Consider the following 26801-nt stretch of genomic DNA (forward strand, 5'->3'; position numbering starts at 1 on the left):
TATAATAGGAGAGCAGTGTTCTAGTGTACATAGAACTCTAACTTAGGCATATATTGTCTGTTTTTTGGGGGGGTAGATGGCTGGTTTAGCGTCTTTATAAAATAGATCATTCGCCCCGCAGGGGGGCCTAGACTCTTAGATTGGTGGGGTTGGTGGTTTAGGGGGGAGTCCTAGTTTTTATTAGGTATAAAAAGCCCCTGAGGGCTTCTTGTTGTGGGAGGAGAAAATCCTAGTTTTTATTAGGTATAAAAAGCCCCTGAGGGCTTCTTGTTGTGGGAGGAGAAAATCCTAGTTTTTATTAGGTATAAAAAGCCCCTGAGGGCTTCTTGTTGTGGGAGGAGAAAATCCTAGTTTTTATTAGGTATAAAAAGCCCCTGAGGGCTTCTTGTTGTGGGAGGAGAAAATCCTAGTTTTTATTAGGTATAAAAAGCCCCTGAGGGCTTCTTGTTGTGGGAGGAGAAAATCCTAGTTTTTATTAGGTATAAAAAGCCCCTGAGGGCTTCTTGTTGTGGGAGGAGAAAATCCTAGTTTTTATTAGGTATAAAAAGCCCCTGAGGGCTTCTTGTTGTGGGAGGAGAAAATCCTAGTTTTTATTAGGTATAAAAAGCCCCTGAGGGCTTCTTGTTGTGGGAGGAGAAAATCCTAGTTTTTATTAGGTATAAAAAGCCCCTGAGGGCTTCTTGTTGTGGGAGGAGAAAATCCTAGTTTTTATTAGGTATAAAAAGCCCCTGAGGGCTTCTTGTTGTGGGAGGAGAAAATCCTAGTTTTTATTAGGTATAAAAGCCCCTGAGGGCTTCTTGTTGTGGGAGGAGAAAATCCTAGTTTTTATTAGGTATAAAAAGCCCCTGAGGGCTTCTTGTTGTGGGAGGAGAAAATCCTAGTTTTTATTAGGTATAAAAAGCCCTTGAGGGCTTCTTGTTGTGGGAGGAGAAAATCCTAGTTTTTATTAGGTATAAAAAGCCCCTGAGGGCTTCTTGTTGTGGGAGGAGAAAATCCTAGTTTTTATTAGGTATAAAAAGCCCCTGAGGGCTTCTTGTTGTGGGAGGAGAAAATCCTAGTTTTTATTAGGTATAAAAAGCCCCTGAGGGCTTCTTGTTGTGGGAGGAGAAAATCCTAGTTTTTATTAGGTATAAAAAGCCCTTGAGGGCTTCTTGTTGTGGGAGGAGAAAATCCTAGTTTTTATTGCAGAAAATAGTTTAATTAAAATATCGACTTTGGGAGTCGAAGATGCCGGTTTTTCTTGCTTTTTTGATATTTAAATATCATAACATATCTTTAATATCTTTGGGGTATAAGTTACCCATTTTTGGTTTACAAGACCAATGCTTTGTGTTAAGCTACAAGGACACTATCATTTTAGCATTTTGTTTTCTATTAGTGCTGTGATTGGAAGAATAACAATAAATAGAAGGAAGTAAAATACCGAGGCGGCTTGTCCGATAATGATGAATGGGTGTTCTACTGGTTGTCCTCCAATTCATGTTAAAATAAGAACGTTTGAGATTAGTGTTCAAAAGAGGACTTGAGATATGGGTCGGAAGGTATTACTTCGTTGTTTAGATGTGTGTAATATTGGAATTAGGACTAAGATTAAAATTGATATTAATAATGCTATTACACCCCCTAGTTTGTTTGGGATTGACCGTAGAATAGCGTAGGCAAATAGGAAATATCACTCTGGTTTAATATGGGGGGGTGTTACTAAGGGATTTGCTGGGGTAAAATTTTCCGGGTCTCCTAAAAGATTTGGTGAAAATAGGGCTAGTATTAAAAGGGCCATAATTATAATAATAAGTCCAAGTAAGTCTTTGTAAGAGAAGTATGGATGGAATGAAATTTTGTCTGAGTTGGATTGGATTCCTGTCGGGTTATTCGAGCCTGTTTCGTGAAGGAAGAGGAGGTGGAGGATGCTTACGCCTATAATGGCAAATGGAAGTAGAAAGTGGAATGTAAAAAATCGTGTAAGGGTTGCGTTGTCTACTGAGAATCCGCCTCAGATTCATTCTACTATAGATGTCCCAATATATGGGATTGCTGATAATAAGTTAGTAATAACTGTTGCTCCTCAAAATGATATTTGGCCTCAGGGTAAAACGTAGCCAACAAAAGCAGTGGCTATAACTAGTAATAGAAGAACAACACCTAGGTTTCATGTCTCTTTAAATATATAAGAGCCATAGTATAGCCCTCGTCCGATATGAATATAGAGACAAATAAAGAATATGGAGGCTCCGTTTGCATGAATATTTCGGATTAATCATCCATATTGTACATCTCGAGAGATGTGGGCGATTGATGAAAATGCTGATAAGATATCAGCCGTGTAGTGTATAGCTAGAAAAAGTCCTGTTAGGACTTGAATAATTAGGCAGGCACCAAGTAAGGATCCAAAATTTCACAGGGCTGAGATGTTGGATGGGGAGGGTAGGTCAATGAATGAGCCATTAATAATTTTGAAGACTGGGTGGGTTTTTCGTGTAATTGTCATTGTTTTTATAGTTGAATAACAACGGAGGTTTTTCAGGCCACAGGTCTTGGTATATAGGCCAAGTAAAAATAAATGGTTTATTTTTTATTTGTTTTGTCTTTTTGTTTAGTTGTTGGGTTAGTTGTAGTTGCTTCTAATCCGTCTCCTTATTTTGGGGCGGCTGGTCTTGTTTTGTCGGCAGCCGTTGGCTGTGTAGTATTGGTTGAGTTTGGTGGGTCTTTTGTGTCTCTTGTTTTATTTTTAATCTATTTAGGTGGAATATTAGTTGTATTTGCCTATTCTGTTGCACTATCATCAGACCCTTTTCCTGAGAGTGTTTTAGACTGGTCTGTTGGGGTTTATTTTTTTAGCTATGTTGGATTTTTAGTTCTTTTGTTATTTATTTTTGGTCAGTCTTTTTTTAATAGTTTTGGGATGGTTGGTGGGGAGTCTTTTGGGTTCAATGTTCTTCGTAGTGATTTTGAAGGCGTGTCTCTATTGTACGGTGTTGGTGGGGGAGGTTTAATAGTGTGTGGTTGGGGGCTTTTATTAACTTTGTTTGCGGTATTAGAGTTAACTCGTGGACGATCTCGTGGTGGTCTTCGTGTAGTTAGATTATTAGGGTAATTAGTAATATTGTTGAGAAGATAAATGTCGTTAGGTAGGCTTTTATGAGGCCTTTTTGTGAGGCTGTTAAGTTGATTATTGGGATTTGAGATATTGTTAGTCCTTTTGGCCCCACTTTTTCTAATCATAAGAGATCATTTGTTACGGTTGCTATTTTTTGTCCAAATTTTAGGGCATTTGTTGGGGTTGAACGGTGTATAGTATTAAAGAAAACAAGTTGATTTGATAGTAAATAAGGGTTGTTTTTAGGTTTTAAGGTAAAAGATAATGTACGATTTGTAATATCTATAGCAATGATTAACCCTACAATAGTAATTAGTAGGGCTAAAAGTTTATTGGAAGTTGGCATAGTTATGGGTGTTGTTTTTGTTGGTAAAATTATTGTTGTAATTAGAAGTCCAGCAAAAAGGCTTCCGATGGCAAGTCGTATAATTGGATTAATGAGTGTTTTGTTGTTTTCGTTAATAGGTGAGGCTGGCTTGTGCCGTGGAAAATTTATTTGAACATAAAAAATTATTCGTAAGCTATAGGCAGCTGTTAATATAGTTGCTAGGATGGTAAGTGTTAGGGCTCAGGCGTTTAGGTTTGAATTATTTATTGTTTCAATAATGGTATCTTTAGAATAAAATCCGGATAGGAATGGGGTTCCTATTAATGCTAAATTACCTACTGTTAAGCATGCAGATGTAATGGGGAGATAGTTTTTAATTCCTCCTATTGTTCGGATGTCTTGTTCATCTATTAGATTGTGGATAATAGACCCGGAGCATAAAAATAGTATTGCCTTAAAAAAGGCATGGGTTGAGATGTGTAGAAAGGCAAGTTGTGGTTGATTAAGTCCAATTGTGACTATTATTAGGCCAAGTTGGCTTGATGTTGAGAAGGCAATAATTTTTTTAATGTCGTTTTGTGTGAGGGCACAAATTGCTGTAAATGCAGTGGTTATGGCCCCGAGACAGAGGCACACAGATAAGAGTGTGTGGTTGTTTTCTAATAAAGGGTGTAGTCGAATCAGTAGAAAAACTCCAGCTACAACCATAGTGCTTGAGTGTAGTAGGGCAGAAACTGGTGTTGGGCCTTCTATGGCAGCAGGGAGTCATGGATGTAATCCAAATTGGGCGGATTTTCCTGTTGCTGCTAAGATAAGTCCAATGGTTGGTAAAATATTGTTTGGACTTATCGAGAATAGTTCATTAATTTGTCATGTGGATAGGTTTATGGCAGACCAAGAGATTATAAGAATTAGTCCGATGTCGCCAATTCGGTTATAGATAATTGCTTGTAGGGCTGAAGAGTTTGCGTCTGTTCGAGAGAATCATCAGCCAATTAGAAGGAAGGATATAATTCCAACGCCTTCTCAACCAATAAAAAATTGGAGTAGGCTGTTAGCGGTAACAAGTGTAATTATAGCTAATAGAAAAATAATTAAATATTTAAAGAATCGGTTAATATATGGATCTGTGGCCATATATCAAATGGAAAACTCTAAGATGGATCAGGTTACAAACAAGGCAACGGGTAAAAATATTAGTGCGTAGGCGTCTAAAATAAAGCTAAACTTGATGCTAAAGTTGGTAATAGAAAGAATAGATAGATTTATTATTGTTGTTTCTATTCCAGAGTTGGTAAAAATGAGTATGGGAACTAGGCTTATCACTCATGCTGTTTGTACTGCTTGTTTAATATTATTTGGGGAAGGGGGAATGTTATCAATAAGTGTTTTTGAGATGGGGAAGAGAAGGGTAAGTAGGGTTAAAAGTGTTGTAGTATAAAAAATGGTGGTATGCATTACTTTTACTTGGAGTTGCACCAAGGTTTTTGGTGCCTAAAACCAATGGATTTCTTGTATCCTTTAAAAGTAAGGGGCCTGGAGATTTTAACTTCAGAGTCAGGAGTTAGCAGTTCTTGGTGTTCATACACCCCTTGGTTTTTAAGAAGGTTTGAACTTCTGTTTTTAGGTTCACATTCTAATGTTTTAGTTAAACTATAATAACAGCTTAGTGGTCCTGAGATGATAGTTGGGTTAAGAATAAGTAAAATAATTGGGATTATGTGGAGGGCCATAATAAGGTGCTCTCGTGTGTGGGTTGGGTTTATTATAATTAGGTGGTTTGGAAGTTTATTTCGTTGTGTTAGTAAAAACATGTTTAGAGAATAAATAGCAGTGAGCAGTGTACCTGTTCCGGTTAAAATAATAGTTGTTATTGATCAGTTGAATAAAGAGGTAATAATTAGTAGTTCACCTATGAGGTTAATTGATGGTGGAAGTGCTATGTTTATTAGATTAGCTATTAGTCATCAGGCTGTTATTAGTGGTAAAATAAGTTGTAAGCTTCGTGCAAGCACCAATGTTCGACTGTGTGTTCGTTCATAGTTGGTGTTGGCTAAACAGAAGAGTAAGGAAGAGGTGAGGCCGTGTGCAATTATTAAAATAACTGCTCCTGTGATAGCTCATGGGGTTTGAATCAGGCAGGCAGAAACCACGAGTCCCATGTGGCTAACGGATGAATAGGCAATTAGGGATTTTAGGTCAGTCTGTCGTATGCAAATGGAGCTGGTTATAACTACTCCTCATAGGGCCAAAATTAAAAGTGGATAATAAAGTTTTATGGTTATGGGTAATAGGTTAGTTGTAATTCGAATGATCCCGTATCCGCCCAGTTTAAGTAAAATAGCTGCTAAAACTATAGACCCGGCGATTGGGGCTTCTACATGTGCTTTTGGAAGCCATAAATGTAATCCGTAAAGTGGTATTTTTACCATAAAGGCCATAATGCAAGCTACTCATAGGAGGCTGTTTGAGGTGTTTATAGTTAGTTGTGGTTGAATTATTTGTAAAATAATTATGGATGTGCTATTGTTTTTAAAATTAATGTAAAGTAGGGCAATAAGAAGGGGAAGTGAGCTAGCTAATGTATAAAATAAAAAGTATGTTCCTGCTGTGAGGCGTTCTGCTTGATTTCCTCATCGTGTGATAATTACTAGTGTTGGAACTAGTGTTGCTTCAAACATAATATAAAATATAATGAGGTTGTTTGTTGCAAAAGTAAAAATAAGGAGAGTTTGTAGAATGGAAAGTGTAATAATAAACATTCGTTTTCGATGTGTTGGTTCTGTTTTTAGGTGGTTTTGGCTTGCTAAAATTATAAGTGGGAGGAGTCAACATGACAAAACAAGTAGTGGGGCTGATGTTTGGTCTACTATTAGTGAAATGCCAAAAAATTGTGGGCTTGTTGTTTGGTTTTTTAGTCATAAGAAACTAATAAGAGTAATTAGTATTGAATAAGTTATAGTAGCTAAAAATAGGAGGTTTCGGTTAATTAAAAGGGCTGTTGGTGTAAGTATAATTGTTGGTAAAATAATTTTTAACATTGTAGAAGGTTTATGGTTTTTAAGTGGTCAGTTCCGTGGGTTCGTGCGGTTGCTACAAGAATGGCAAGGCCTGTACTTGCTTCGCAAGCGGAAAATGTAAGAAGAATAATTGGAATGGGTGCTAAGGTTGTTGTTTGTGTGGTTGAAAATAGTAGGGTTGAAGCAATAAATAGGGCTAGTATTATCCCTTCAATACAGAGTAGGGCAGACACCAGGTGGGATCGGTTAAGTGATAGCCCAATAATACTAAGTGTAAATGTTAAAGTAATTAGGGCAGATAGATGTGTCATGTGGGCGTCTGGGTTAACTCCAGATTATTTAAGTCGAAATTAAATATTTTGTTTAAATTAACGTCCAATTCTGCTCATTCAAGGCCCCCTTGAAGTCATTCATAAATCAGGCCGAGTGTTAGTATAATTAAAATAGTTGATGTAAGTGTTGAGGTTAATATTGGGTGGTTAAAATTTATTGCTCATGGAAGTGGAAGGAGTAGTGCAATTTCTAGATCAAATAACAAAAATAGGATGGCGACTAAGAAAAAGCGTAGTGAAAAAGGCAAACGGGCATTTCCCAGTGGGTCGAACCCGCATTCGTATGGTGATAATTTTTCTGTGTCCGAGTTTACTTGTGGTAGTCAGAAGCTTAAAGTAATAAGAACAGAGGAAATTAGCATGGAAAATAGAATTATTGTTGATAAGTTCATTATTCTTTCCTAAGGTATTATTAGGGCCAAGTGAGTGGAAGTCACTTATACTTGTTGTACTAAAAGAATAGGATCCTCATCAATAAATCGAGACATAGAGAAATAGTCATACAACATCTACGAAGTGTCAGTACCATGCGGCTGCTTCAAACCCAAAGTGATGTTGTGCTGTAAAGTGGAATAGGGCTTGTCGAATTAAGCAAACAGATAAAAATAGTGAGCCAATAATTACATGTAAACCATGAAACCCTGTTGCTACAAAGAAGGTTGTGCCGTATACGCTGTCTGAAATTGCGAAAGGGGCCTCATAATATTCTATTGCTTGTAGGGCTGTGAAGTAAAGTCCTAGGACTACTGTAAGTGAAAGTGCTTGTGTTGCCTCTTTTCGTTTTCCTTCTATAATAGAGTGATGTGCCCATGTTACTGTCACACCAGAAGCTAATAGTACTGCGGTATTAAGTAGTGGAACTTCAAATGGATTTAGGGGGGAGATGCCGCTTGGTGGTCAACATCCGCCAAGCTCTGGGGTTGGGGCCAGGCTTGAGTGATAAAAAGCTCAAAAAAATCCGATAAAAAAGAAAACTTCTGATGTAATAAACAAAATTATTCCGTATCGTAGACCTTTTTGGACATATGAGGTGTGATGTCCTTGAAAGGTTCCTTCTCGGATAATGTCTCGTCATCATTGAATTATTGTTAAGAACAAAATGATTAGTCCTAGGTTTATTAAGATTAGGTTGTTGAAGTGAAATCAGACAGCTAGTCCTGATGTTATTAGTAAGGCTGCAATGGCCCCTGTTAGGGGTCATGGGCTTGGGTCTACTATGTGATATGAGTGTGCTTGGTGGGTCATTATACATTTTCTTGTAAATATAGGCTTAAAAGTAAAACAAACACGTAGGCTTGGATTAGGGCTACTGCGATTTCCAGGCCTGTTAATAGAAGTAAAATAATGAATGTAATTGTTGCTGTTGTTGTTATTATTGGGAGAAGAACAAATGTAGCAGTAGAGATTAGTTGAATAAGAAGGTGGCCTGCTGTAATATTAGCAGTTAGTCGTACTCCAAGTGCTAGTGGTCGAATAAACAGACTAATTGTTTCAATAATAATGAGGATTGGGATTAATAGGAGTGGTGTCCCTTCTGGTAGGAGGTGCCCTAATGAAATGGTTGGCTGGTTCCGTAGGCCAGTTAGTACTGTTATTAGTCATATTGGTACAGCAATTGCTATGTTGAATGAAAGTTGTGTGGTTGGAGTAAATGTATATGGTAGAAGGCCTAAAATGTTTAGTGAGGATAGCAGAAGTATAAGTGTTAGTAGTGTGGCTGTTCATTTATGTCCTGGGTAATTAACAGAAATTATTAGTTGTTTAGAAAAAAGTTCTTTTGTTGCTTCTAGGATGGCTGATAGGCGGTTTAGTTCTAATCGACTGCTTTTTTTTACAATAATTAGTGCGGGAAATAGGGTAGCAATAAGGATTATTGGTACCCCTATAATGCTTGGAATAGAAAATTGATCAAAGAAGCTTACGATCATGGTCAGTTTCAGTGTTCGGACTGTTCTTTTTTAGATTCTTTTATGGTTGGTAAATTAGGTTGTATAGAGGATAAAGCCTTATTTAAAAAAATAAACAAAAATGTTCATACTAGTATAAAAATTATAAATCATGGGGATGGGTTTAATTGTGGCATTCATGAAGGGGGCTTGGCACCCCATCTCTAGCTTAAAAGGCTAGTGCTATAAAAGCTTCTTGATGATGTAGTTAAGATGGCTGTGGTTCAGGTTTCAAAGGCATTAAGTGGTACGGATTCAATTGTAATTGGTATAAAACTATGGTTGGACCCGCAGATTTCTGAGCATTGTCCGTAGAACATACCTGGGTGTGATGTAATAAAGGTTGTTTGGTTTAATCGTCCTGGGATAGCGTCGGTTTTAATGCCTAGTGATGGAACAGCTCAAGAGTGAAGCACATCTTCTGCTGACACTAGTATTCGGATTGGGGATTCTATTGGGATCACCATTCGATTGTCCACTTCTAAAAGTCGTGTAAGACCTGGATTTAAGTCTGTTGTTGGTAGTATATAAGAGTCAAATTCTAAGTTTTCGTAGTCGGTATACTCGTAGCTTCAATATCATTGATGTCCTATGGTTTTAATTGTTAAGTGTGGGTTGTTAATTTCATCTATTAAGTACAAAATTCGTAATGATGGGAGGGCAATTAGAATAAGAATAATGGCCGGCAGAATCGTTCAAATTATTTCAACTTCTTGTGCGTCTATGGTGTTGGTGTGGGTAAGTTTTGTTGTTATTATAGTTGTAATTGTATATAGAACTAGGGCACTAATTAAGAAAACGATTATTAAGGCGTGGTCGTGGAAGTGTAAAAGTTCTTCTATAATAGGTGAGGATGCGTCTTGAAATCCAAGTTGTGATGGGTGTGCCATTAGGTCCCATAGGCGTTGGCCTATAATTTGGCTCTGACAAGGCCAGGTAATATTTTTACTAGGGCCCCATTGGGAAAGATGCACTGTGGAAGTGCGGTCGGCTTGAAACTGGCTTATGGGGGTTCAATTCCTTCCTTTCTCGAGGCTGCTGTTTGTACGTGTGTCGGCTCTTCATATGTGTGGTAGGGGGGAGGACATCCGTGTAATCATTCTAGGTTTGTACTTGAGAGTTCTAGGGAAGAAACTTCGCGCTTGGTTGAGAAGGCCTCTCAAATAATAAACATTATTATAATTACAGCAACTAATGAGACTAAAGAGCCGATTGAAGAAATAGCATTTCATAGTGTATACGCATCTGGGTAGTCTGAGTATCGTCGTGGCATGCCTGCTAGGCCTAGGAAGTGCTGAGGGAAAAATGTCATATTTACTCCTGCAAATATAACCCCAAATTGGGCTTTTGTTCATGTTGGGTGGAGTGAATATCCTGAAAACAGTGGAAATCAGTGTACAAATCCGCCTATAATAGCAAATACGGCCCCTATTGATAAGACATAATGAAAATGAGCTACAACATAATATGTATCATGTAAAACAATATCTAGGGAAGAATTTGCTAAAACAATGCCAGTTAATCCGCCTACTGTGAATAAAAAAATAAAGCCCAATGCCCATAATATTGCTGCGTCCCATTTAATTATTCCGCCGTGCAGTGTTGCTAGTCAGCTAAAAACCTTTACTCCTGTTGGAATTGCAATAATTATTGTGGCAGATGTAAAATAGGCTCGGGTGTCTACGTCTATTCCGACTGTAAATATGTGGTGTGCTCACACAATAAATCCAAGGAAGCCAATTGATATTATTGCTCAGACTATGCCTATATATCCGAAGGGTTCTTTTTTACCTGAATAATATGTTACAATGTGGGAGATTATACCAAAACCTGGGAGAATTAGAATATAAACTTCTGGATGGCCGAAAAATCAAAATAGGTGTTGGTAAAGAACTGGGTCACCTCCACCAGCCGGGTCAAAAAATGAAGTATTTAGATTTCGATCTGTTAGTAGTATTGTAATTCCTGCAGCTAAAACTGGTAAAGATAAAAGGAGTAGAACTGCTGTAATTAAAACAGACCACACAAATAAGGGCGTTTGGTACTGTGTTATGGTTGGTGGTTTCATGTTAATACAAGTTGTAATAAAATTAATTGCCCCAAGAATAGATGAAACCCCTGCCAAGTGAAGAGAAAAAATGGTTAAATCAACTGAGGCCCCGGAGTGGGCAAGATTTCCTGCTAATGGCGGGTAGACTGTTCAGCCTGTGCCAGCTCCGGACTCCACTCCTGAGGAGGCTAGAAGAAGTAAAAATGACGGTGGGAGGAGTCAGAAGCTTATGTTATTTATTCGGGGAAATGCTATATCGGGGGCACCAATCATTAAAGGGACAAGTCAGTTTCCAAAGCCCCCAATTATGACTGGTATAACCATGAAAAAAATTATAACAAAAGCATGGGCTGTTACGACCACATTGTAAATTTGATCGTCGCCTAGTAGTGCCCCAGGTTGGCTTAGTTCTGCTCGAATTAATAAGCTTAGGCCTGTTCCGACTATTCCAGCCCAAGCACCAAAGACTAAGTATAGGGTGCCGATATCTTTATGATTAGTTGAGAAAAATCAACGATTAATAGACACAGGTAAAGTGGCCGAGTAATAGGCGGTAGGCTGTAGTCCTACCAACATTGGTTCAATTCCTTTCTTTATCAAAGTCCCGAAGTGATCCACGTCAAAATGCAAGTTTGAAAAGGAGCCCCAAAAGGCTCCGGGGCTTCTCCCGTTCCCCGGAATAGACGGGAGAAGCGAATGGAAGCCCGCTGGTTTGGGTAATTAGCTGTTAATTAATTTTTCGTGGGATCAAGGCCCGCCCATTCATAAAGGCTTTAGCTTAATAAAAGTGTTTGAGTTGCATTCAAGAGATGCGAATTAGTATTTCGCAAGTCTTACAAAAACTAAGGGCGTCTAGCCCTTATTTAGGGCTTTGAAGGCCCTTGGTTTAGATTATCCTAAGTTTTTATAGAAGTATAAGCGGTGTTAGTGGGAGTAAAAGGGTAGAAATTGTAGCAGTAACTAGTATTAGTGGTGTGGGTTGATTTAGTTTGAGTCGTCATTTAAATTTTGTAGAAGTTGTGTTTGGGGAAAGTGTTAGTGTTGTAGTATATGTTAAGCGTAGATAGAAGAAAAGGCTTAGTAGGGCGGATAGGGCTATTACTGTTGCTGTTGGAATGAGGTTTTGGGAAACTAGTTCTTCTAAAATTAGCCATTTTGGTATAAATCCGGTTAGTGGAGGAAGGCCCCCCAACGATAACAATAATGTTATGGTTACAGTAGAAATAACTGGTGATAAGGCTCAGGTTGTTGTTGTGTCTTGAATTGTTTTTGATTTAGAAAATATTAGTGCTTGGAATAGGGCTGTGGTTATAATTAAGTAAATTATTAGGTTTATTACTATAAGGTTTACTATAATAGAGGAAATAGCAATTATTCATCCTAGGTGAGCAATTGATGAGTATGCTATGATTTTTCGTGTCTGTGTTTGGTTAAGTCCCGCTCACCCGGCAATAATGGTGGATGTAAGTCCTATTAGTAACAAAATTGTTGTTGAAAGGGAATTAATTGTTAGGTAAATTAAAGTTATTGGTGCAAGTTTTTGTCATGTAGTAATAATAAGTGCAGTTATCAGGGTTGATCCTTGTAGGACTTCTGGTAATCAAAAGTGTATTGGTACGAGGCCCAGTTTTATTGCTAGTGCTGCTGTTAATAAAACGTGGGATGGTATTGATGAGAGTTGAGTGATGTCTCATGTGCCTGTTTCTCATGCATTAACTATACTGGAAAATAAAATTAGGGCAGAGGCTGCTGCTTGGGTTAAAAAATACTTGGTAGCAGCTTCTGTGGAACGTGGGTGGTGGGTTGTTGAAATAATTGGAATAATTGATAGCGTATTAATTTCTAGGCCGATTCAGGCTAATAGTCAGTGGTAACTAGTTATAGTAATAATTGTACCGGTTGCAAGACTTGAAAATATAATTATAGAGATTGTTGGGTTCATTAGTATAGGAAGGATTATAACCAACATTTTTGGGGTATGGGCCCAATAGCTTTGTTAGCTGACTTTACTAGAAAATAGTATAATGAAGTACAAATGATTTTGAGTTTTTAGGTACAGGTTCGAGTCCTGGTTTTCTAGAAAATGAGAGGATTTAAGCCTCTATAATTAACTCTATCAAAGTTACCCTTTATTCAGGCACATTTTCATTGTGGGGGGAGCATAAATGTTGAAATTGGAAGTGTGGTGTGTCATAGGCACAGGGCTAGGGTAATTGGTAAAAATTGTTTTCACAATAAGTGTATTAGTTGATCATAGCGAAATCGCGGGTATGATGCTCGAATTCATAAAAACCCAATTGTTAATACAGTTACTTTAAGTATGAGGTAGGTTGTAAATATATTCTGATTGTCTTGATTTAGGCTAAGAAATAAAATACATGAAAGTGTATTTATTATTATAATGTTTGCATATTCGGCTAGGAAAAATAGGGCAAAGGGGCCTGCTGCATATTCTACATTGAAGCCGGAGACCAGCTCTGATTCGCCCTCTGTTAAATCAAACGGGGCTCGATTTGTTTCGGCTAAGGTAGAAATATATCATATTATTATTAGAGGTCATGTTGTAAAAAACATTGGTAAATACTCTTGGGTTAATAAAATTAATTTCAGTGAATATCCTCCAGACATTAGCACGATTGATAATAAAATAATTCCTAGTGTTACTTCATATGAAATTGTTTGTGCTACTGCTCGCAGTGCTCCAATGAGAGCATATTTTGAATTAGAAGCCCAGCCAGACCATAGGATGGAGTATACGGCCATACTTGATAGTGATAATATAAATAAAAGTCCAAGATTTATGTCTGCTAGTGGTAGTGGCATGGGCATTGGTGTTCAGATAGCTAGAGCTAAAAATAGGGCAAGGGTTGGGGTAAAAATAAAAAGTAGGGGAGATGAGGATGATGGTCGTACGGGCTCTTTAATAAATAGTTTTACCCCATCTGCAATTGGTTGAAGAAGTCCTTGTGGTCCTACAATGTTTGGTCCTTTACGTAGTTGTATGTAGCCTAGGATTTTTCGTTCAAGTAGTGTAAGAAAAGCCACAGCCACTAAAATGGGAATAATATATATAAGTGGGTTAATAATATTTAGTAGGGCGGTCATGGTTAGGGAGAAGATTTGAACTTCTGTCTAAAGATTTTAGGTCTTTTACATTACACCTGGCTCTGCCACCCTAACTAAGCCCCTTATCTGGGGTCAGATTTTGTTAATAAAGTTTTAGTTCTTTTTAGCTTTTTGAATAGGACGTGCTTTTAGTATTGGTCCTGTCTTCTTGATCCTTTCGTACTGAAGAACACAACTTAATAGATAGAAACCGACCTGGATTACTCCGGTCTGAACTCAGATCACGTAGGACATTAATCGTTGAACAAACGAACCTTTAATAGCGGCTACACCATTTGGGTGTCCTGATCCAACATCGAGGTCGTAAACCTTCTTGTCGATATGAACTCTTGAAGAAGATGGCGCTGTTATCCCTGGGGTAACTTGGTTCGTTGATCAGTAGTACTGGGTCATTTATTTAGGCTGGTGTGCCTGTTTAGACAGATGTCTTTCTTGGAGGTTCTTTTTTTCTCCAAAGTTGCCCCAACTTAAAAGTTCTTTTCATGAATAGTTTTTGTTTAATATTTTGATAGAAGTTTAAAGCTCCACAGGGTCTTCTCGTCTTATTTTATTATTTCAGCTTTTTAACTGAAAGATCAGTTTCACTGATTGGTTAAAGGAGACAGTTAAATATTCATTTAGCCATTCATACGGGTCTTTATTTAGAAGACAAGTGATTACGCTACCTTTGCACGGTTAGGATACCGCGGCCGTTTAAATTTCACTGGGCAGGCGTTACCTTTAATACTTGGTTTGCTAAAGGCTATGTTTTTGGTAAACAGTTGATATTAATAGTTGCCGAGTTCCTTTTAAAACTTTTAATCTTTCTTTGATGCATGCCTGTGTTGGGTTAACAGTTGGTAAAATGTTATATAAATAGGTTTCATAATATTTTTGTTAATTTTCAGTAGTATGTCTATGTCTGATTTACAGTTATGCATGAGAGAAGGTTTCTTGTTACTAGTTTTAGCATAGTTTTTTCTATATTATTATAGAATGATCAGGTTTAATTGTAGGAGCTTATAGTAAATGATGAAATTTTTGATGTAAATGCTTTGACGCTATTTTGTAAGGTGGCTGCTTTAGGGCCCACGGTAAATTATAATTAGCTTTCTCTCTACTTCGGGCTGTATTCTGAATCAATGAGGCTGTACCTTCATTGAATATTCTTTAAGCTAAGTGCTTATTAGAAGTTATTAAATGAGCTTAAAGTCGAACTAAAATTCTGTGTCTGATAACCAGCTATCAACAAGTTCGATTGGTTTTTCGCCTCTATTTTAAAGTCTTCCCACCCTTTTGCTACAGGGACGGGTGAACTTTTGGTGCTTTAAAATAGCTCACTTGAGTTCGGGGGAGCAGGCTTAAGGCCCATTTGTCTGCTTAGTACTTGCTAAATCGTGATGCAAAAGGTACAAGTTTTAATCTTTGCTATATTTTGCTTAATTTTTCACTTTATTTCATTTTTCCCTTGCGGTACTTTATCTATAACTCTAAGTTGTATTTCGATCTCCTCTACTGTACTGGTCAAATGTTTTGTTTTGTTAAATTTATTATTAGATTGGGTTTTTAGGTTAAAATTTTAGCGCAAAAAGGCTAGTCTTCTAGCATAATTCAATTGTAAGCTGAATGCTTTATCTTAAGCTACTTTTTGTTTATCCAAGCGCACCTTCCAGTGCGCTTACCATGTTACGACTTGCCTCGTCTTGTTTGTTTGTATTAATTATAAATATAACTTTTGTTTATGAAGAGGGTGACGGGCGGTGTGTGCGCGCTTCAGAGCATGTTTAAAATAAATATTCTTGTTTATTTTACTATTAAATCCTCCTTTTAGTGCTTATTTCATAGCACTTGTCGTGTGTGTTTTATTTTAAAAAATGTAGCCCATCTCTTCCACCGCATAAGCTACACCTTGACCTGACTTTTTTGTGTTTAACATTTTTACTTACTATTTTCTCTTCACAGTGTAAGTTGAGGACGGCGGTATATAGGCTGTTTTGGCAAGGGGTGGTTAGGTTTATCGTGGATTATCGATTATAGGACAGGCTCCTCTAAGTTGTATATGAAGCACCGCCAAGTCTTTTGAGTTTTAGGCTTTTCGCCCGTAATATTCTGGCGAATACTATTAGTTTTTAGTATCAATTAACAGCTGGGCATAGTAGGGTATCTAATCCTAGTTTGTTTCCTAGCTTTCGTGAATCAAATTATCTTTGTTTAAGAAATAAAACTTCATAATTTCCTTGGTTTTACGGTTAGGAGTTTGTTTGTTTCTTATTGTTTAATAAATATTTTATTCACTATTTACGCCGTTTTACTATTATTTTGGGCCCCTCGTATAACCGCGGTGGCTGGCACGAGGTTGACCGGCCCTGCTTACCCATAACTAAGTCTAGCTTATAGAGTTGGTCGCTCATGGCTTAATTTTTATTACTGCTGATTACCCTTGGGGGTGTGGTATAACAAGGTGTCTTGGGCTAAAAGTTTGTGCCTGATACCTGCTCCTAACTTTTAGTGGGCATTTTCACTGGCGTGCGGATACTTGCATGTATAATTTTGGTTAAAAATAACAGTAAGTTTGGGACCAAAACTTTGTGTTTTTGGGGAATCAAAATTTTTCCCATCGTGGCATTTTCAGTGCCGTGCTTTAAATGATAAGCTACAATAACATGTATATAAATTGATGAATTTGAGCTACGTTTGTTTAGTTCTAATTAAATCAGGCCAAAAATTTTTTTGTTAAAAACAAAAAAATAAACATATAATAATAAAAAATTTTAAAAAACTAACAAAATTAGCTATAAACTCACCTGCAATCTGTAGGGTGCTTGTAAAAGTTGTAGCATAACCAATCGTTTATCAGTTAATCAAATCTCGACTTTTGGGGTTTGGCGAGAACTAATTTGATCAAATAGATGAATATTGGTACGGGGGGTGGGGGGGGTTTGCGTCATAAAAATAAATTTATTGTTTGTTTGTTTGTTTATTTTTATAATTTTTTAACGCGGTCATTGTTGCACTGGAATTGGGAGGTTTTAACAAAGTCTCGGTCATTTTATTAAAAATTTTATGTCTTATAAGCATTAATTAAATAATACCATATCTTAATGGGTGGTTTAAACATCATCATAATATGTACATTGTCAACGCGTAACGGTCTCTTCCACTGGAAATGGGATGTGAAAGGAAAAATAAATAAAAATACCAATAGCATGGCAAACCAGTTATGGTCGGCATGGGTACGAATGGAGACAATCCATTAACCGAAAGGCCTTGGAAAGGGGAACGTATGCGATATAAGGACAGTGGGTCCCACGAGATTTACAACCAGAGGCCTTGGAAAAAGCCGTGAGTGCTGCAACCTCAGTTGATGGGCGTGAAGCTAGTAATGTAGTGCACTGATGGGCGGGTTGGTGGTTTCTCGAAGGATGCCGAATAACAATTTGACAGGTCAGATCTAGAAAGATCGCTGCCAATTGAAATTCCAAGAGTATTATTAAATAATATTCGTGGGGGGAAGGGGTTATGTACGTCTACATTATATGTGCTATGTACTTTAATAACGACAAATACTTGTTAAATATTCATGAGGGTATTATCTTATGTACGATTATTAATATATCGTTCTTTAGTATAGTTGAGGAAATTATTTGATAATAATATTTGTATGGAAATACGGTATATGTATTCTTATTATTATGTTTTATGTATATTTTAGGGTATTTTACTTGTTTAATATTCGTGGGGAAAATAGATGAATGCACGATATACATATGTATATAGTGGATATAATAGGAGAGCAGTGTTCTAGTGTACATAGAACTCTAACTTAGGCATATATTGTCTGTTTTTTGGGGGGGTAGATGGCTGGTTTAGCGTCTTTATAAAATAGATCATTCGCCCCGCAGGGGGGCCTAGACTCTTAGATTGGTGGGGTTGGTGGTTTAGGGGGGAGTCCTAGTTTTTATTAGGTATAAAAAGCCCCTGAGGGCTTCTTGTTGTGGGAGGAGAAAATCCTAGTTTTTATTAGGTATAAAAAGCCCCTGAGGGCTTCTTGTTGTGGGAGGAGAAAATCCTAGTTTTTATTAGGTATAAAAAGCCCCTGAGGGCTTCTTGTTGTGGGAGGAGAAAATCCTAGTTTTTATTAGGTATAAAAAGCCCCTGAGGGCTTCTTGTTGTGGGAGGAGAAAATCCTAGTTTTTATTAGGTATAAAAAGCCCCTGAGGGCTTCTTGTTGTGGGAGGAGAAAATCCTAGTTTTTATTAGGTATAAAAAGCCCCTGAGGGCTTCTTGTTGTGGGAGGAGAAAATCCTAGTTTTTATTAGGTATAAAAGCCCCTGAGGGCTTCTTGTTGTGGGAGGAGAAAATCCTAGTTTTTATTAGGTATAAAAAGCCCCTGAGGGCTTCTTGTTGTGGGAGGAGAAAATCCTAGTTTTTATTAGGTATAAAAAGCCCTTGAGGGCTTCTTGTTGTGGGAGGAGAAAATCCTAGTTTTTATTAGGTATAAAAAGCCCCTGAGGGCTTCTTGTTGTGGGAGGAGAAAATCCTAGTTTTTATTAGGTATAAAAAGCCCCTGAGGGCTTCTTGTTGTGGGAGGAGAAAATCCTAGTTTTTATTAGGTATAAAAAGCCCCTGAGGGCTTCTTGTTGTGGGAGGAGAAAATCCTAGTTTTTATTAGGTATAAAAAGCCCTTGAGGGCTTCTTGTTGTGGGAGGAGAAAATCCTAGTTTTTATTGCAGAAAATAGTTTAATTAAAATATCGACTTTGGGAGTCGAAGATGCCGGTTTTTCTTGCTTTTTTGATATTTAAATATCATAACATATCTTTAATATCTTTGGGGTATAAGTTACCCATTTTTGGTTTACAAGACCAATGCTTTGTGTTAAGCTACAAGGACACTATCATTTTAGCATTTTGTTTTCTATTAGTGCTGTGATTGGAAGAATAACAATAAATAGAAGGAAGTAAAATACCGAGGCGGCTTGTCCGATAATGATGAATGGGTGTTCTACTGGTTGTCCTCCAATTCATGTTAAAATAAGAACGTTTGAGATTAGTGTTCAAAAGAGGACTTGAGATATGGGTCGGAAGGTATTACTTCGTTGTTTAGATGTGTGTAATATTGGAATTAGGACTAAGATTAAAATTGATATTAATAATGCTATTACACCCCCTAGTTTGTTTGGGATTGACCGTAGAATAGCGTAGGCAAATAGGAAATATCACTCTGGTTTAATATGGGGGGGTGTTACTAAGGGATTTGCTGGGGTAAAATTTTCCGGGTCTCCTAAAAGATTTGGTGAAAATAGGGCTAGTATTAAAAGGGCCATAATTATAATAATAAGTCCAAGTAAGTCTTTGTAAGAGAAGTATGGATGGAATGAAATTTTGTCTGAGTTGGATTGGATTCCTGTCGGGTTATTCGAGCCTGTTTCGTGAAGGAAGAGGAGGTGGAGGATGCTTACGCCTATAATGGCAAATGGAAGTAGAAAGTGGAATGTAAAAAATCGTGTAAGGGTTGCGTTGTCTACTGAGAATCCGCCTCAGATTCATTCTACTATAGATGTCCCAATATATGGGATTGCTGATAATAAGTTAGTAATAACTGTTGCTCCTCAAAATGATATTTGGCCTCAGGGTAAAACGTAGCCAACAAAAGCAGTGGCTATAACTAGTAATAGAAGAACAACACCTAGGTTTCATGTCTCTTTAAATATATAAGAGCCATAGTATAGCCCTCGTCCGATATGAATATAGAGACAAATAAAGAATATGGAGGCTCCGTTTGCATGAATATTTCGGATTAATCATCCATATTGTACATCTCGAGAGATGTGGGCGATTGATGAAAATGCTGATAAGATATCAGCCGTGTAGTGTATAGCTAGAAAAAGTCCTGTTAGGACTTGAATAATTAGGCAGGCACCAAGTAAGGATCCAAAATTTCACAGGGCTGAGATGTTGGATGGGGAGGGTAGGTCAATGAATGAGCCATTAATAATTTTGAAGACTGGGTGGGTTTTTCGTGTAATTGTCATTGTTTTTATAGTTGAATAACAACGGAGGTTTTTCAGGCCACAGGTCTTGGTATATAGGCCAAGTAAAAATAAATGGTTTATTTTTTATTTGTTTTGTCTTTTTGTTTAGTTGTTGGGTTAGTTGTAGTTGCTTCTAATCCGTCTCCTTATTTTGGGGCGGCTGGTCTTGTTTTGTCGGCAGCCGTTGGCTGTGTAGTATTGGTTGAGTTTGGTGGGTCTTTTGTGTCTCTTGTTTTATTTTTAATCTATTTAGGTGGAATATTAGTTGTATTTGCCTATTCTGTTGCACTATCATCAGACCCTTTTCCTGAGAGTGTTTTAGACTGGTCTGTTGGGGTTTATTTTTTTAGCTATGTTGGATTTTTAGTTCTTTTGTTATTTATTTTTGGTCAGTCTTTTTTTAATAGTTTTGGGATGGTTGGTGGGGAGTCTTTTGGGTTCAATGTTCTTCGTAGTGATTTTGAAGGCGTGTCTCTATTGTACGGTGTTGGTGGGGGAGGTTTAATAGTGTGTGGTTGGGGGCTTTTATTAACTTTGTTTGCGGTATTAGAGTTAACTCGTGGACGATCTCGTGGTGGTCTTCGTGTAGTTAGATTATTAGGGTAATTAGTAATATTGTTGAGAAGATAAATGTCGTTAGGTAGGCTTTTATGAGGCCTTTTTGTGAGGCTGTTAAGTTGATTATTGGGATTTGAGATATTGTTAGTCCTTTTGGCCCCACTTTTTCTAATCATAAGAGATCATTTGTTACGGTTGCTATTTTTTGTCCAAATTTTAGGGCATTTGTTGGGGTTGAACGGTGTATAGTATTAAAGAAAACAAGTTGATTTGATAGTAAATAAGGGTTGTTTTTAGGTTTTAAGGTAAAAGATAATGTACGATTTGTAATATCTATAGCAATGATTAACCCTACAATAGTAATTAGTAGGGCTAAAAGTTTATTGGAAGTTGGCATAGTTATGGGTGTTGTTTTTGTTGGTAAAATTATTGTTGTAATTAGAAGTCCAGCAAAAAGGCTTCCGATGGCAAGTCGTATAATTGGATTAATGAGTGTTTTGTTGTTTTCGTTAATAGGTGAGGCTGGCTTGTGCCGTGGAAAATTTATTTGAACATAAAAAATTATTCGTAAGCTATAGGCAGCTGTTAATATAGTTGCTAGGATGGTAAGTGTTAGGGCTCAGGCGTTTAGGTTTGAATTATTTATTGTTTCAATAATGGTATCTTTAGAATAAAATCCGGATAGGAATGGGGTTCCTATTAATGCTAAATTACCTACTGTTAAGCATGCAGATGTAATGGGGAGATAGTTTTTAATTCCTCCTATTGTTCGGATGTCTTGTTCATCTATTAGATTGTGGATAATAGACCCGGAGCATAAAAATAGTATTGCCTTAAAAAAGGCATGGGTTGAGATGTGTAGAAAGGCAAGTTGTGGTTGATTAAGTCCAATTGTGACTATTATTAGGCCAAGTTGGCTTGATGTTGAGAAGGCAATAATTTTTTTAATGTCGTTTTGTGTGAGGGCACAAATTGCTGTAAATGCAGTGGTTATGGCCCCGAGACAGAGGCACACAGATAAGAGTGTGTGGTTGTTTTCTAATAAAGGGTGTAGTCGAATCAGTAGAAAAACTCCAGCTACAACCATAGTGCTTGAGTGTAGTAGGGCAGAAACTGGTGTTGGGCCTTCTATGGCAGCAGGGAGTCATGGATGTAATCCAAATTGGGCGGATTTTCCTGTTGCTGCTAAGATAAGTCCAATGGTTGGTAAAATATTGTTTGGACTTATCGAGAATAGTTCATTAATTTGTCATGTGGATAGGTTTATGGCAGACCAAGAGATTATAAGAATTAGTCCGATGTCGCCAATTCGGTTATAGATAATTGCTTGTAGGGCTGAAGAGTTTGCGTCTGTTCGAGAGAATCATCAGCCAATTAGAAGGAAGGATATAATTCCAACGCCTTCTCAACCAATAAAAAATTGGAGTAGGCTGTTAGCGGTAACAAGTGTAATTATAGCTAATAGAAAAATAATTAAATATTTAAAGAATCGGTTAATATATGGATCTGTGGCCATATATCAAATGGAAAACTCTAAGATGGATCAGGTTACAAACAAGGCAACGGGTAAAAATATTAGTGCGTAGGCGTCTAAAATAAAGCTAAACTTGATGCTAAAGTTGGTAATAGAAAGAATAGATAGATTTATTATTGTTGTTTCTATTCCAGAGTTGGTAAAAATGAGTATGGGAACTAGGCTTATCACTCATGCTGTTTGTACTGCTTGTTTAATATTATTTGGGGAAGGGGGAATGTTATCAATAAGTGTTTTTGAGATGGGGAAGAGAAGGGTAAGTAGGGTTAAAAGTGTTGTAGTATAAAAAATGGTGGTATGCATTACTTTTACTTGGAGTTGCACCAAGGTTTTTGGTGCCTAAAACCAATGGATTTCTTGTATCCTTTAAAAGTAAGGGGCCTGGAGATTTTAACTTCAGAGTCAGGAGTTAGCAGTTCTTGGTGTTCATACACCCCTTGGTTTTTAAGAAGGTTTGAACTTCTGTTTTTAGGTTCACATTCTAATGTTTTAGTTAAACTATAATAACAGCTTAGTGGTCCTGAGATGATAGTTGGGTTAAGAATAAGTAAAATAATTGGGATTATGTGGAGGGCCATAATAAGGTGCTCTCGTGTGTGGGTTGGGTTTATTATAATTAGGTGGTTTGGAAGTTTATTTCGTTGTGTTAGTAAAAACATGTTTAGAGAATAAATAGCAGTGAGCAGTGTACCTGTTCCGGTTAAAATAATAGTTGTTATTGATCAGTTGAATAAAGAGGTAATAATTAGTAGTTCACCTATGAGGTTAATTGATGGTGGAAGTGCTATGTTTATTAGATTAGCTATTAGTCATCAGGCTGTTATTAGTGGTAAAATAAGTTGTAAGCTTCGTGCAAGCACCAATGTTCGACTGTGTGTTCGTTCATAGTTGGTGTTGGCTAAACAGAAGAGTAAGGAAGAGGTGAGGCCGTGTGCAATTATTAAAATAACTGCTCCTGTGATAGCTCATGGGGTTTGAATCAGGCAGGCAGAAACCACGAGTCCCATGTGGCTAACGGATGAATAGGCAATTAGGGATTTTAGGTCAGTCTGTCGTATGCAAATGGAGCTGGTTATAACTACTCCTCATAGGGCCAAAATTAAAAGTGGATAATAAAGTTTTATGGTTATGGGTAATAGGTTAGTTGTAATTCGAATGATCCCGTATCCGCCCAGTTTAAGTAAAATAGCTGCTAAAACTATAGACCCGGCGATTGGGGCTTCTACATGTGCTTTTGGAAGCCATAAATGTAATCCGTAAAGTGGTATTTTTACCATAAAGGCCATAATGCAAGCTACTCATAGGAGGCTGTTTGAGGTGTTTATAGTTAGTTGTGGTTGAATTATTTGTAAAATAATTATGGATGTGCTATTGTTTTTAAAATTAATGTAAAGTAGGGCAATAAGAAGGGGAAGTGAGCTAGCTAATGTATAAAATAAAAAGTATGTTCCTGCTGTGAGGCGTTCTGCTTGATTTCCTCATCGTGTGATAATTACTAGTGTTGGAACTAGTGTTGCTTCAAACATAATATAAAATATAATGAGGTTGTTTGTTGCAAAAGTAAAAATAAGGAGAGTTTGTAGAATGGAAAGTGTAATAATAAACATTCGTTTTCGATGTGTTGGTTCTGTTTTTAGGTGGTTTTGGCTTGCTAAAATTATAAGTGGGAGGAGTCAACATGACAAAACAAGTAGTGGGGCTGATGTTTGGTCTACTATTAGTGAAATGCCAAAAAATTGTGGGCTTGTTGTTTGGTTTTTTAGTCATAAGAAACTAATAAGAGTAATTAGTATTGAATAAGTTATAGTAGCTAAAAATAGGAGGTTTCGGTTAATTAAAAGGGCTGTTGGTGTAAGTATAATTGTTGGTAAAATAATTTTTAACATTGTAGAAGGTTTATGGTTTTTAAGTGGTCAGTTCCGTGGGTTCGTGCGGTTGCTACAAGAATGGCAAGGCCTGTACTTGCTTCGCAAGCGGAAAATGTAAGAAGAATAATTGGAATGGGTGCTAAGGTTGTTGTTTGTGTGGTTGAAAATAGTAGGGTTGAAGCAATAAATAGGGCTAGTATTATCCCTTCAATACAGAGTAGGGCAGACACCAGGTGGGATCGGTTAAGTGATAGCCCAATAATACTAAGTGTAAATGTTAAAGTAATTAGGGCAGATAGATGTGTCATGTGGGCGTCTGGGTTAACTCCAGATTATTTAAGTCGAAATTAAATATTTTGTTTAAATTAACGTCCAATTCTGCTCATTCAAGGCCCCCTTGAAGTCATTCATAAATCAGGCCGAGTGTTAGTATAATTAAAATAGTTGATGTAAGTGTTGAGGTTAATATTGGGTGGTTAAAATTTATTGCTCATGGAAGTGGAAGGAGTAGTGCAATTTCTAGATCAAATAACAAAAATAGGATGGCGACTAAGAAAAAGCGTAGTGAAAAAGGCAAACGGGCATTTCCCAGTGGGTCGAACCCGCATTCGTATGGTGATAATTTTTCTGTGTCCGAGTTTACTTGTGGTAGTCAGAAGCTTAAAGTAATAAGAACAGAGGAAATTAGCATGGAAAATAGAATTATTGTTGATAAGTTCATTATTCTTTCCTAAGGTATTATTAGGGCCAAGTGAGTGGAAGTCACTTATACTTGTTGTACTAAAAGAATAGGATCCTCATCAATAAATCGAGACATAGAGAAATAGTCATACAACATCTACGAAGTGTCAGTACCATGCGGCTGCTTCAAACCCAAAGTGATGTTGTGCTGTAAAGTGGAATAGGGCTTGTCGAATTAAGCAAACAGATAAAAATAGTGAGCCAATAATTACATGTAAACCATGAAACCCTGTTGCTACAAAGAAGGTTGTGCCGTATACGCTGTCTGAAATTGCGAAAGGGGCCTCATAATATTCTATTGCTTGTAGGGCTGTGAAGTAAAGTCCTAGGACTACTGTAAGTGAAAGTGCTTGTGTTGCCTCTTTTCGTTTTCCTTCTATAATAGAGTGATGTGCCCATGTTACTGTCACACCAGAAGCTAATAGTACTGCGGTATTAAGTAGTGGAACTTCAAATGGATTTAGGGGGGAGATGCCGCTTGGTGGTCAACATCCGCCAAGCTCTGGGGTTGGGGCCAGGCTTGAGTGATAAAAAGCTCAAAAAAATCCGATAAAAAAGAAAACTTCTGATGTAATAAACAAAATTATTCCGTATCGTAGACCTTTTTGGACATATGAGGTGTGATGTCCTTGAAAGGTTCCTTCTCGGATAATGTCTCGTCATCATTGAATTATTGTTAAGAACAAAATGATTAGTCCTAGGTTTATTAAGATTAGGTTGTTGAAGTGAAATCAGACAGCTAGTCCTGATGTTATTAGTAAGGCTGCAATGGCCCCTGTTAGGGGTCATGGGCTTGGGTCTACTATGTGATATGAGTGTGCTTGGTGGGTCATTATACATTTTCTTGTAAATATAGGCTTAAAAGTAAAACAAACACGTAGGCTTGGATTAGGGCTACTGCGATTTCCAGGCCTGTTAATAGAAGTAAAATAATGAATGTAATTGTTGCTGTTGTTGTTATTATTGGGAGAAGAACAAATGTAGCAGTAGAGATTAGTTGAATAAGAAGGTGGCCTGCTGTAATATTAGCAGTTAGTCGTACTCCAAGTGCTAGTGGTCGAATAAACAGACTAATTGTTTCAATAATAATGAGGATTGGGATTAATAGGAGTGGTGTCCCTTCTGGTAGGAGGTGCCCTAATGAAATGGTTGGCTGGTTCCGTAGGCCAGTTAGTACTGTTATTAGTCATATTGGTACAGCAATTGCTATGTTGAATGAAAGTTGTGTGGTTGGAGTAAATGTATATGGTAGAAGGCCTAAAATGTTTAGTGAGGATAGCAGAAGTATAAGTGTTAGTAGTGTGGCTGTTCATTTATGTCCTGGGTAATTAACAGAAATTATTAGTTGTTTAGAAAAAAGTTCTTTTGTTGCTTCTAGGATGGCTGATAGGCGGTTTAGTTCTAATCGACTGCTTTTTTTTACAATAATTAGTGCGGGAAATAGGGTAGCAATAAGGATTATTGGTACCCCTATAATGCTTGGAATAGAAAATTGATCAAAGAAGCTTACGATCATGGTCAGTTTCAGTGTTCGGACTGTTCTTTTTTAGATTCTTTTATGGTTGGTAAATTAGGTTGTATAGAGGATAAAGCCTTATTTAAAAAAATAAACAAAAATGTTCATACTAGTATAAAAATTATAAATCATGGGGATGGGTTTAATTGTGGCATTCATGAAGGGGGCTTGGCACCCCATCTCTAGCTTAAAAGGCTAGTGCTATAAAAGCTTCTTGATGATGTAGTTAAGATGGCTGTGGTTCAGGTTTCAAAGGCATTAAGTGGTACGGATTCAATTGTAATTGGTATAAAACTATGGTTGGACCCGCAGATTTCTGAGCATTGTCCGTAGAACATACCTGGGTGTGATGTAATAAAGGTTGTTTGGTTTAATCGTCCTGGGATAGCGTCGGTTTTAATGCCTAGTGATGGAACAGCTCAAGAGTGAAGCACATCTTCTGCTGACACTAGTATTCGGATTGGGGATTCTATTGGGATCACCATTCGATTGTCCACTTCTAAAAGTCGTGTAAGACCTGGATTTAAGTCTGTTGTTGGTAGTATATAAGAGTCAAATTCTAAGTTTTCGTAGTCGGTATACTCGTAGCTTCAATATCATTGATGTCCTATGGTTTTAATTGTTAAGTGTGGGTTGTTAATTTCATCTATTAAGTACAAAATTCGTAATGATG

At 37.3% G+C, this 26801-nt stretch overlaps 2 protein-coding genes and 5 pseudogenes across 2 annotated transcripts; all 7 read right to left on the bottom strand.

The window, feature by feature from the left end:
* Positions 1 to 1347: 1347 nt before the first annotated feature.
* Positions 1348 to 4883, bottom strand: LOC137095779 (NADH-ubiquinone oxidoreductase chain 5-like; annotated as a pseudogene).
* On the bottom strand, positions 1348 to 5866 carry LOC137095780 (NADH-ubiquinone oxidoreductase chain 4-like; annotated as a pseudogene).
* A 1371-nt stretch (positions 5867 to 7237) lies between these two features.
* Positions 7238 to 8705, bottom strand: LOC137095782 (ATP synthase subunit a-like). Its single transcript, XM_067462540.1, is given in 1 exon segment — positions 7238 to 8705. A coding segment is annotated over 1 exon segment (684 nt). The 3' UTR covers positions 7238 to 8021.
* A 976-nt stretch (positions 8706 to 9681) lies between these two features.
* Positions 9682 to 12742, bottom strand: LOC137095781 (NADH-ubiquinone oxidoreductase chain 2-like; annotated as a pseudogene).
* A 6028-nt stretch (positions 12743 to 18770) lies between these two features.
* LOC137095786 (NADH-ubiquinone oxidoreductase chain 5-like) lies at positions 18771 to 22306 on the bottom strand (annotated as a pseudogene).
* Positions 18771 to 23289, bottom strand: LOC137095787 (NADH-ubiquinone oxidoreductase chain 4-like; annotated as a pseudogene).
* A 1371-nt stretch (positions 23290 to 24660) lies between these two features.
* On the bottom strand, positions 24661 to 26128 carry LOC137095789 (ATP synthase subunit a-like). The gene is given in 1 exon segment (XM_067462542.1): positions 24661 to 26128. A coding segment is annotated over 1 exon segment (684 nt). The 3' UTR covers positions 24661 to 25444.
* Between the last annotated feature and the right edge of the window lie 673 nt (positions 26129 to 26801).

Source organism: Anolis sagrei, unplaced genomic scaffold (assembly GCF_037176765.1).
Source record: "Anolis sagrei isolate rAnoSag1 unplaced genomic scaffold, rAnoSag1.mat MAT_SCAFFOLD_26, whole genome shotgun sequence".
In the NCBI taxonomy this organism is placed as follows: domain Eukaryota; kingdom Metazoa; phylum Chordata; class Lepidosauria; order Squamata; family Dactyloidae; genus Anolis; species Anolis sagrei.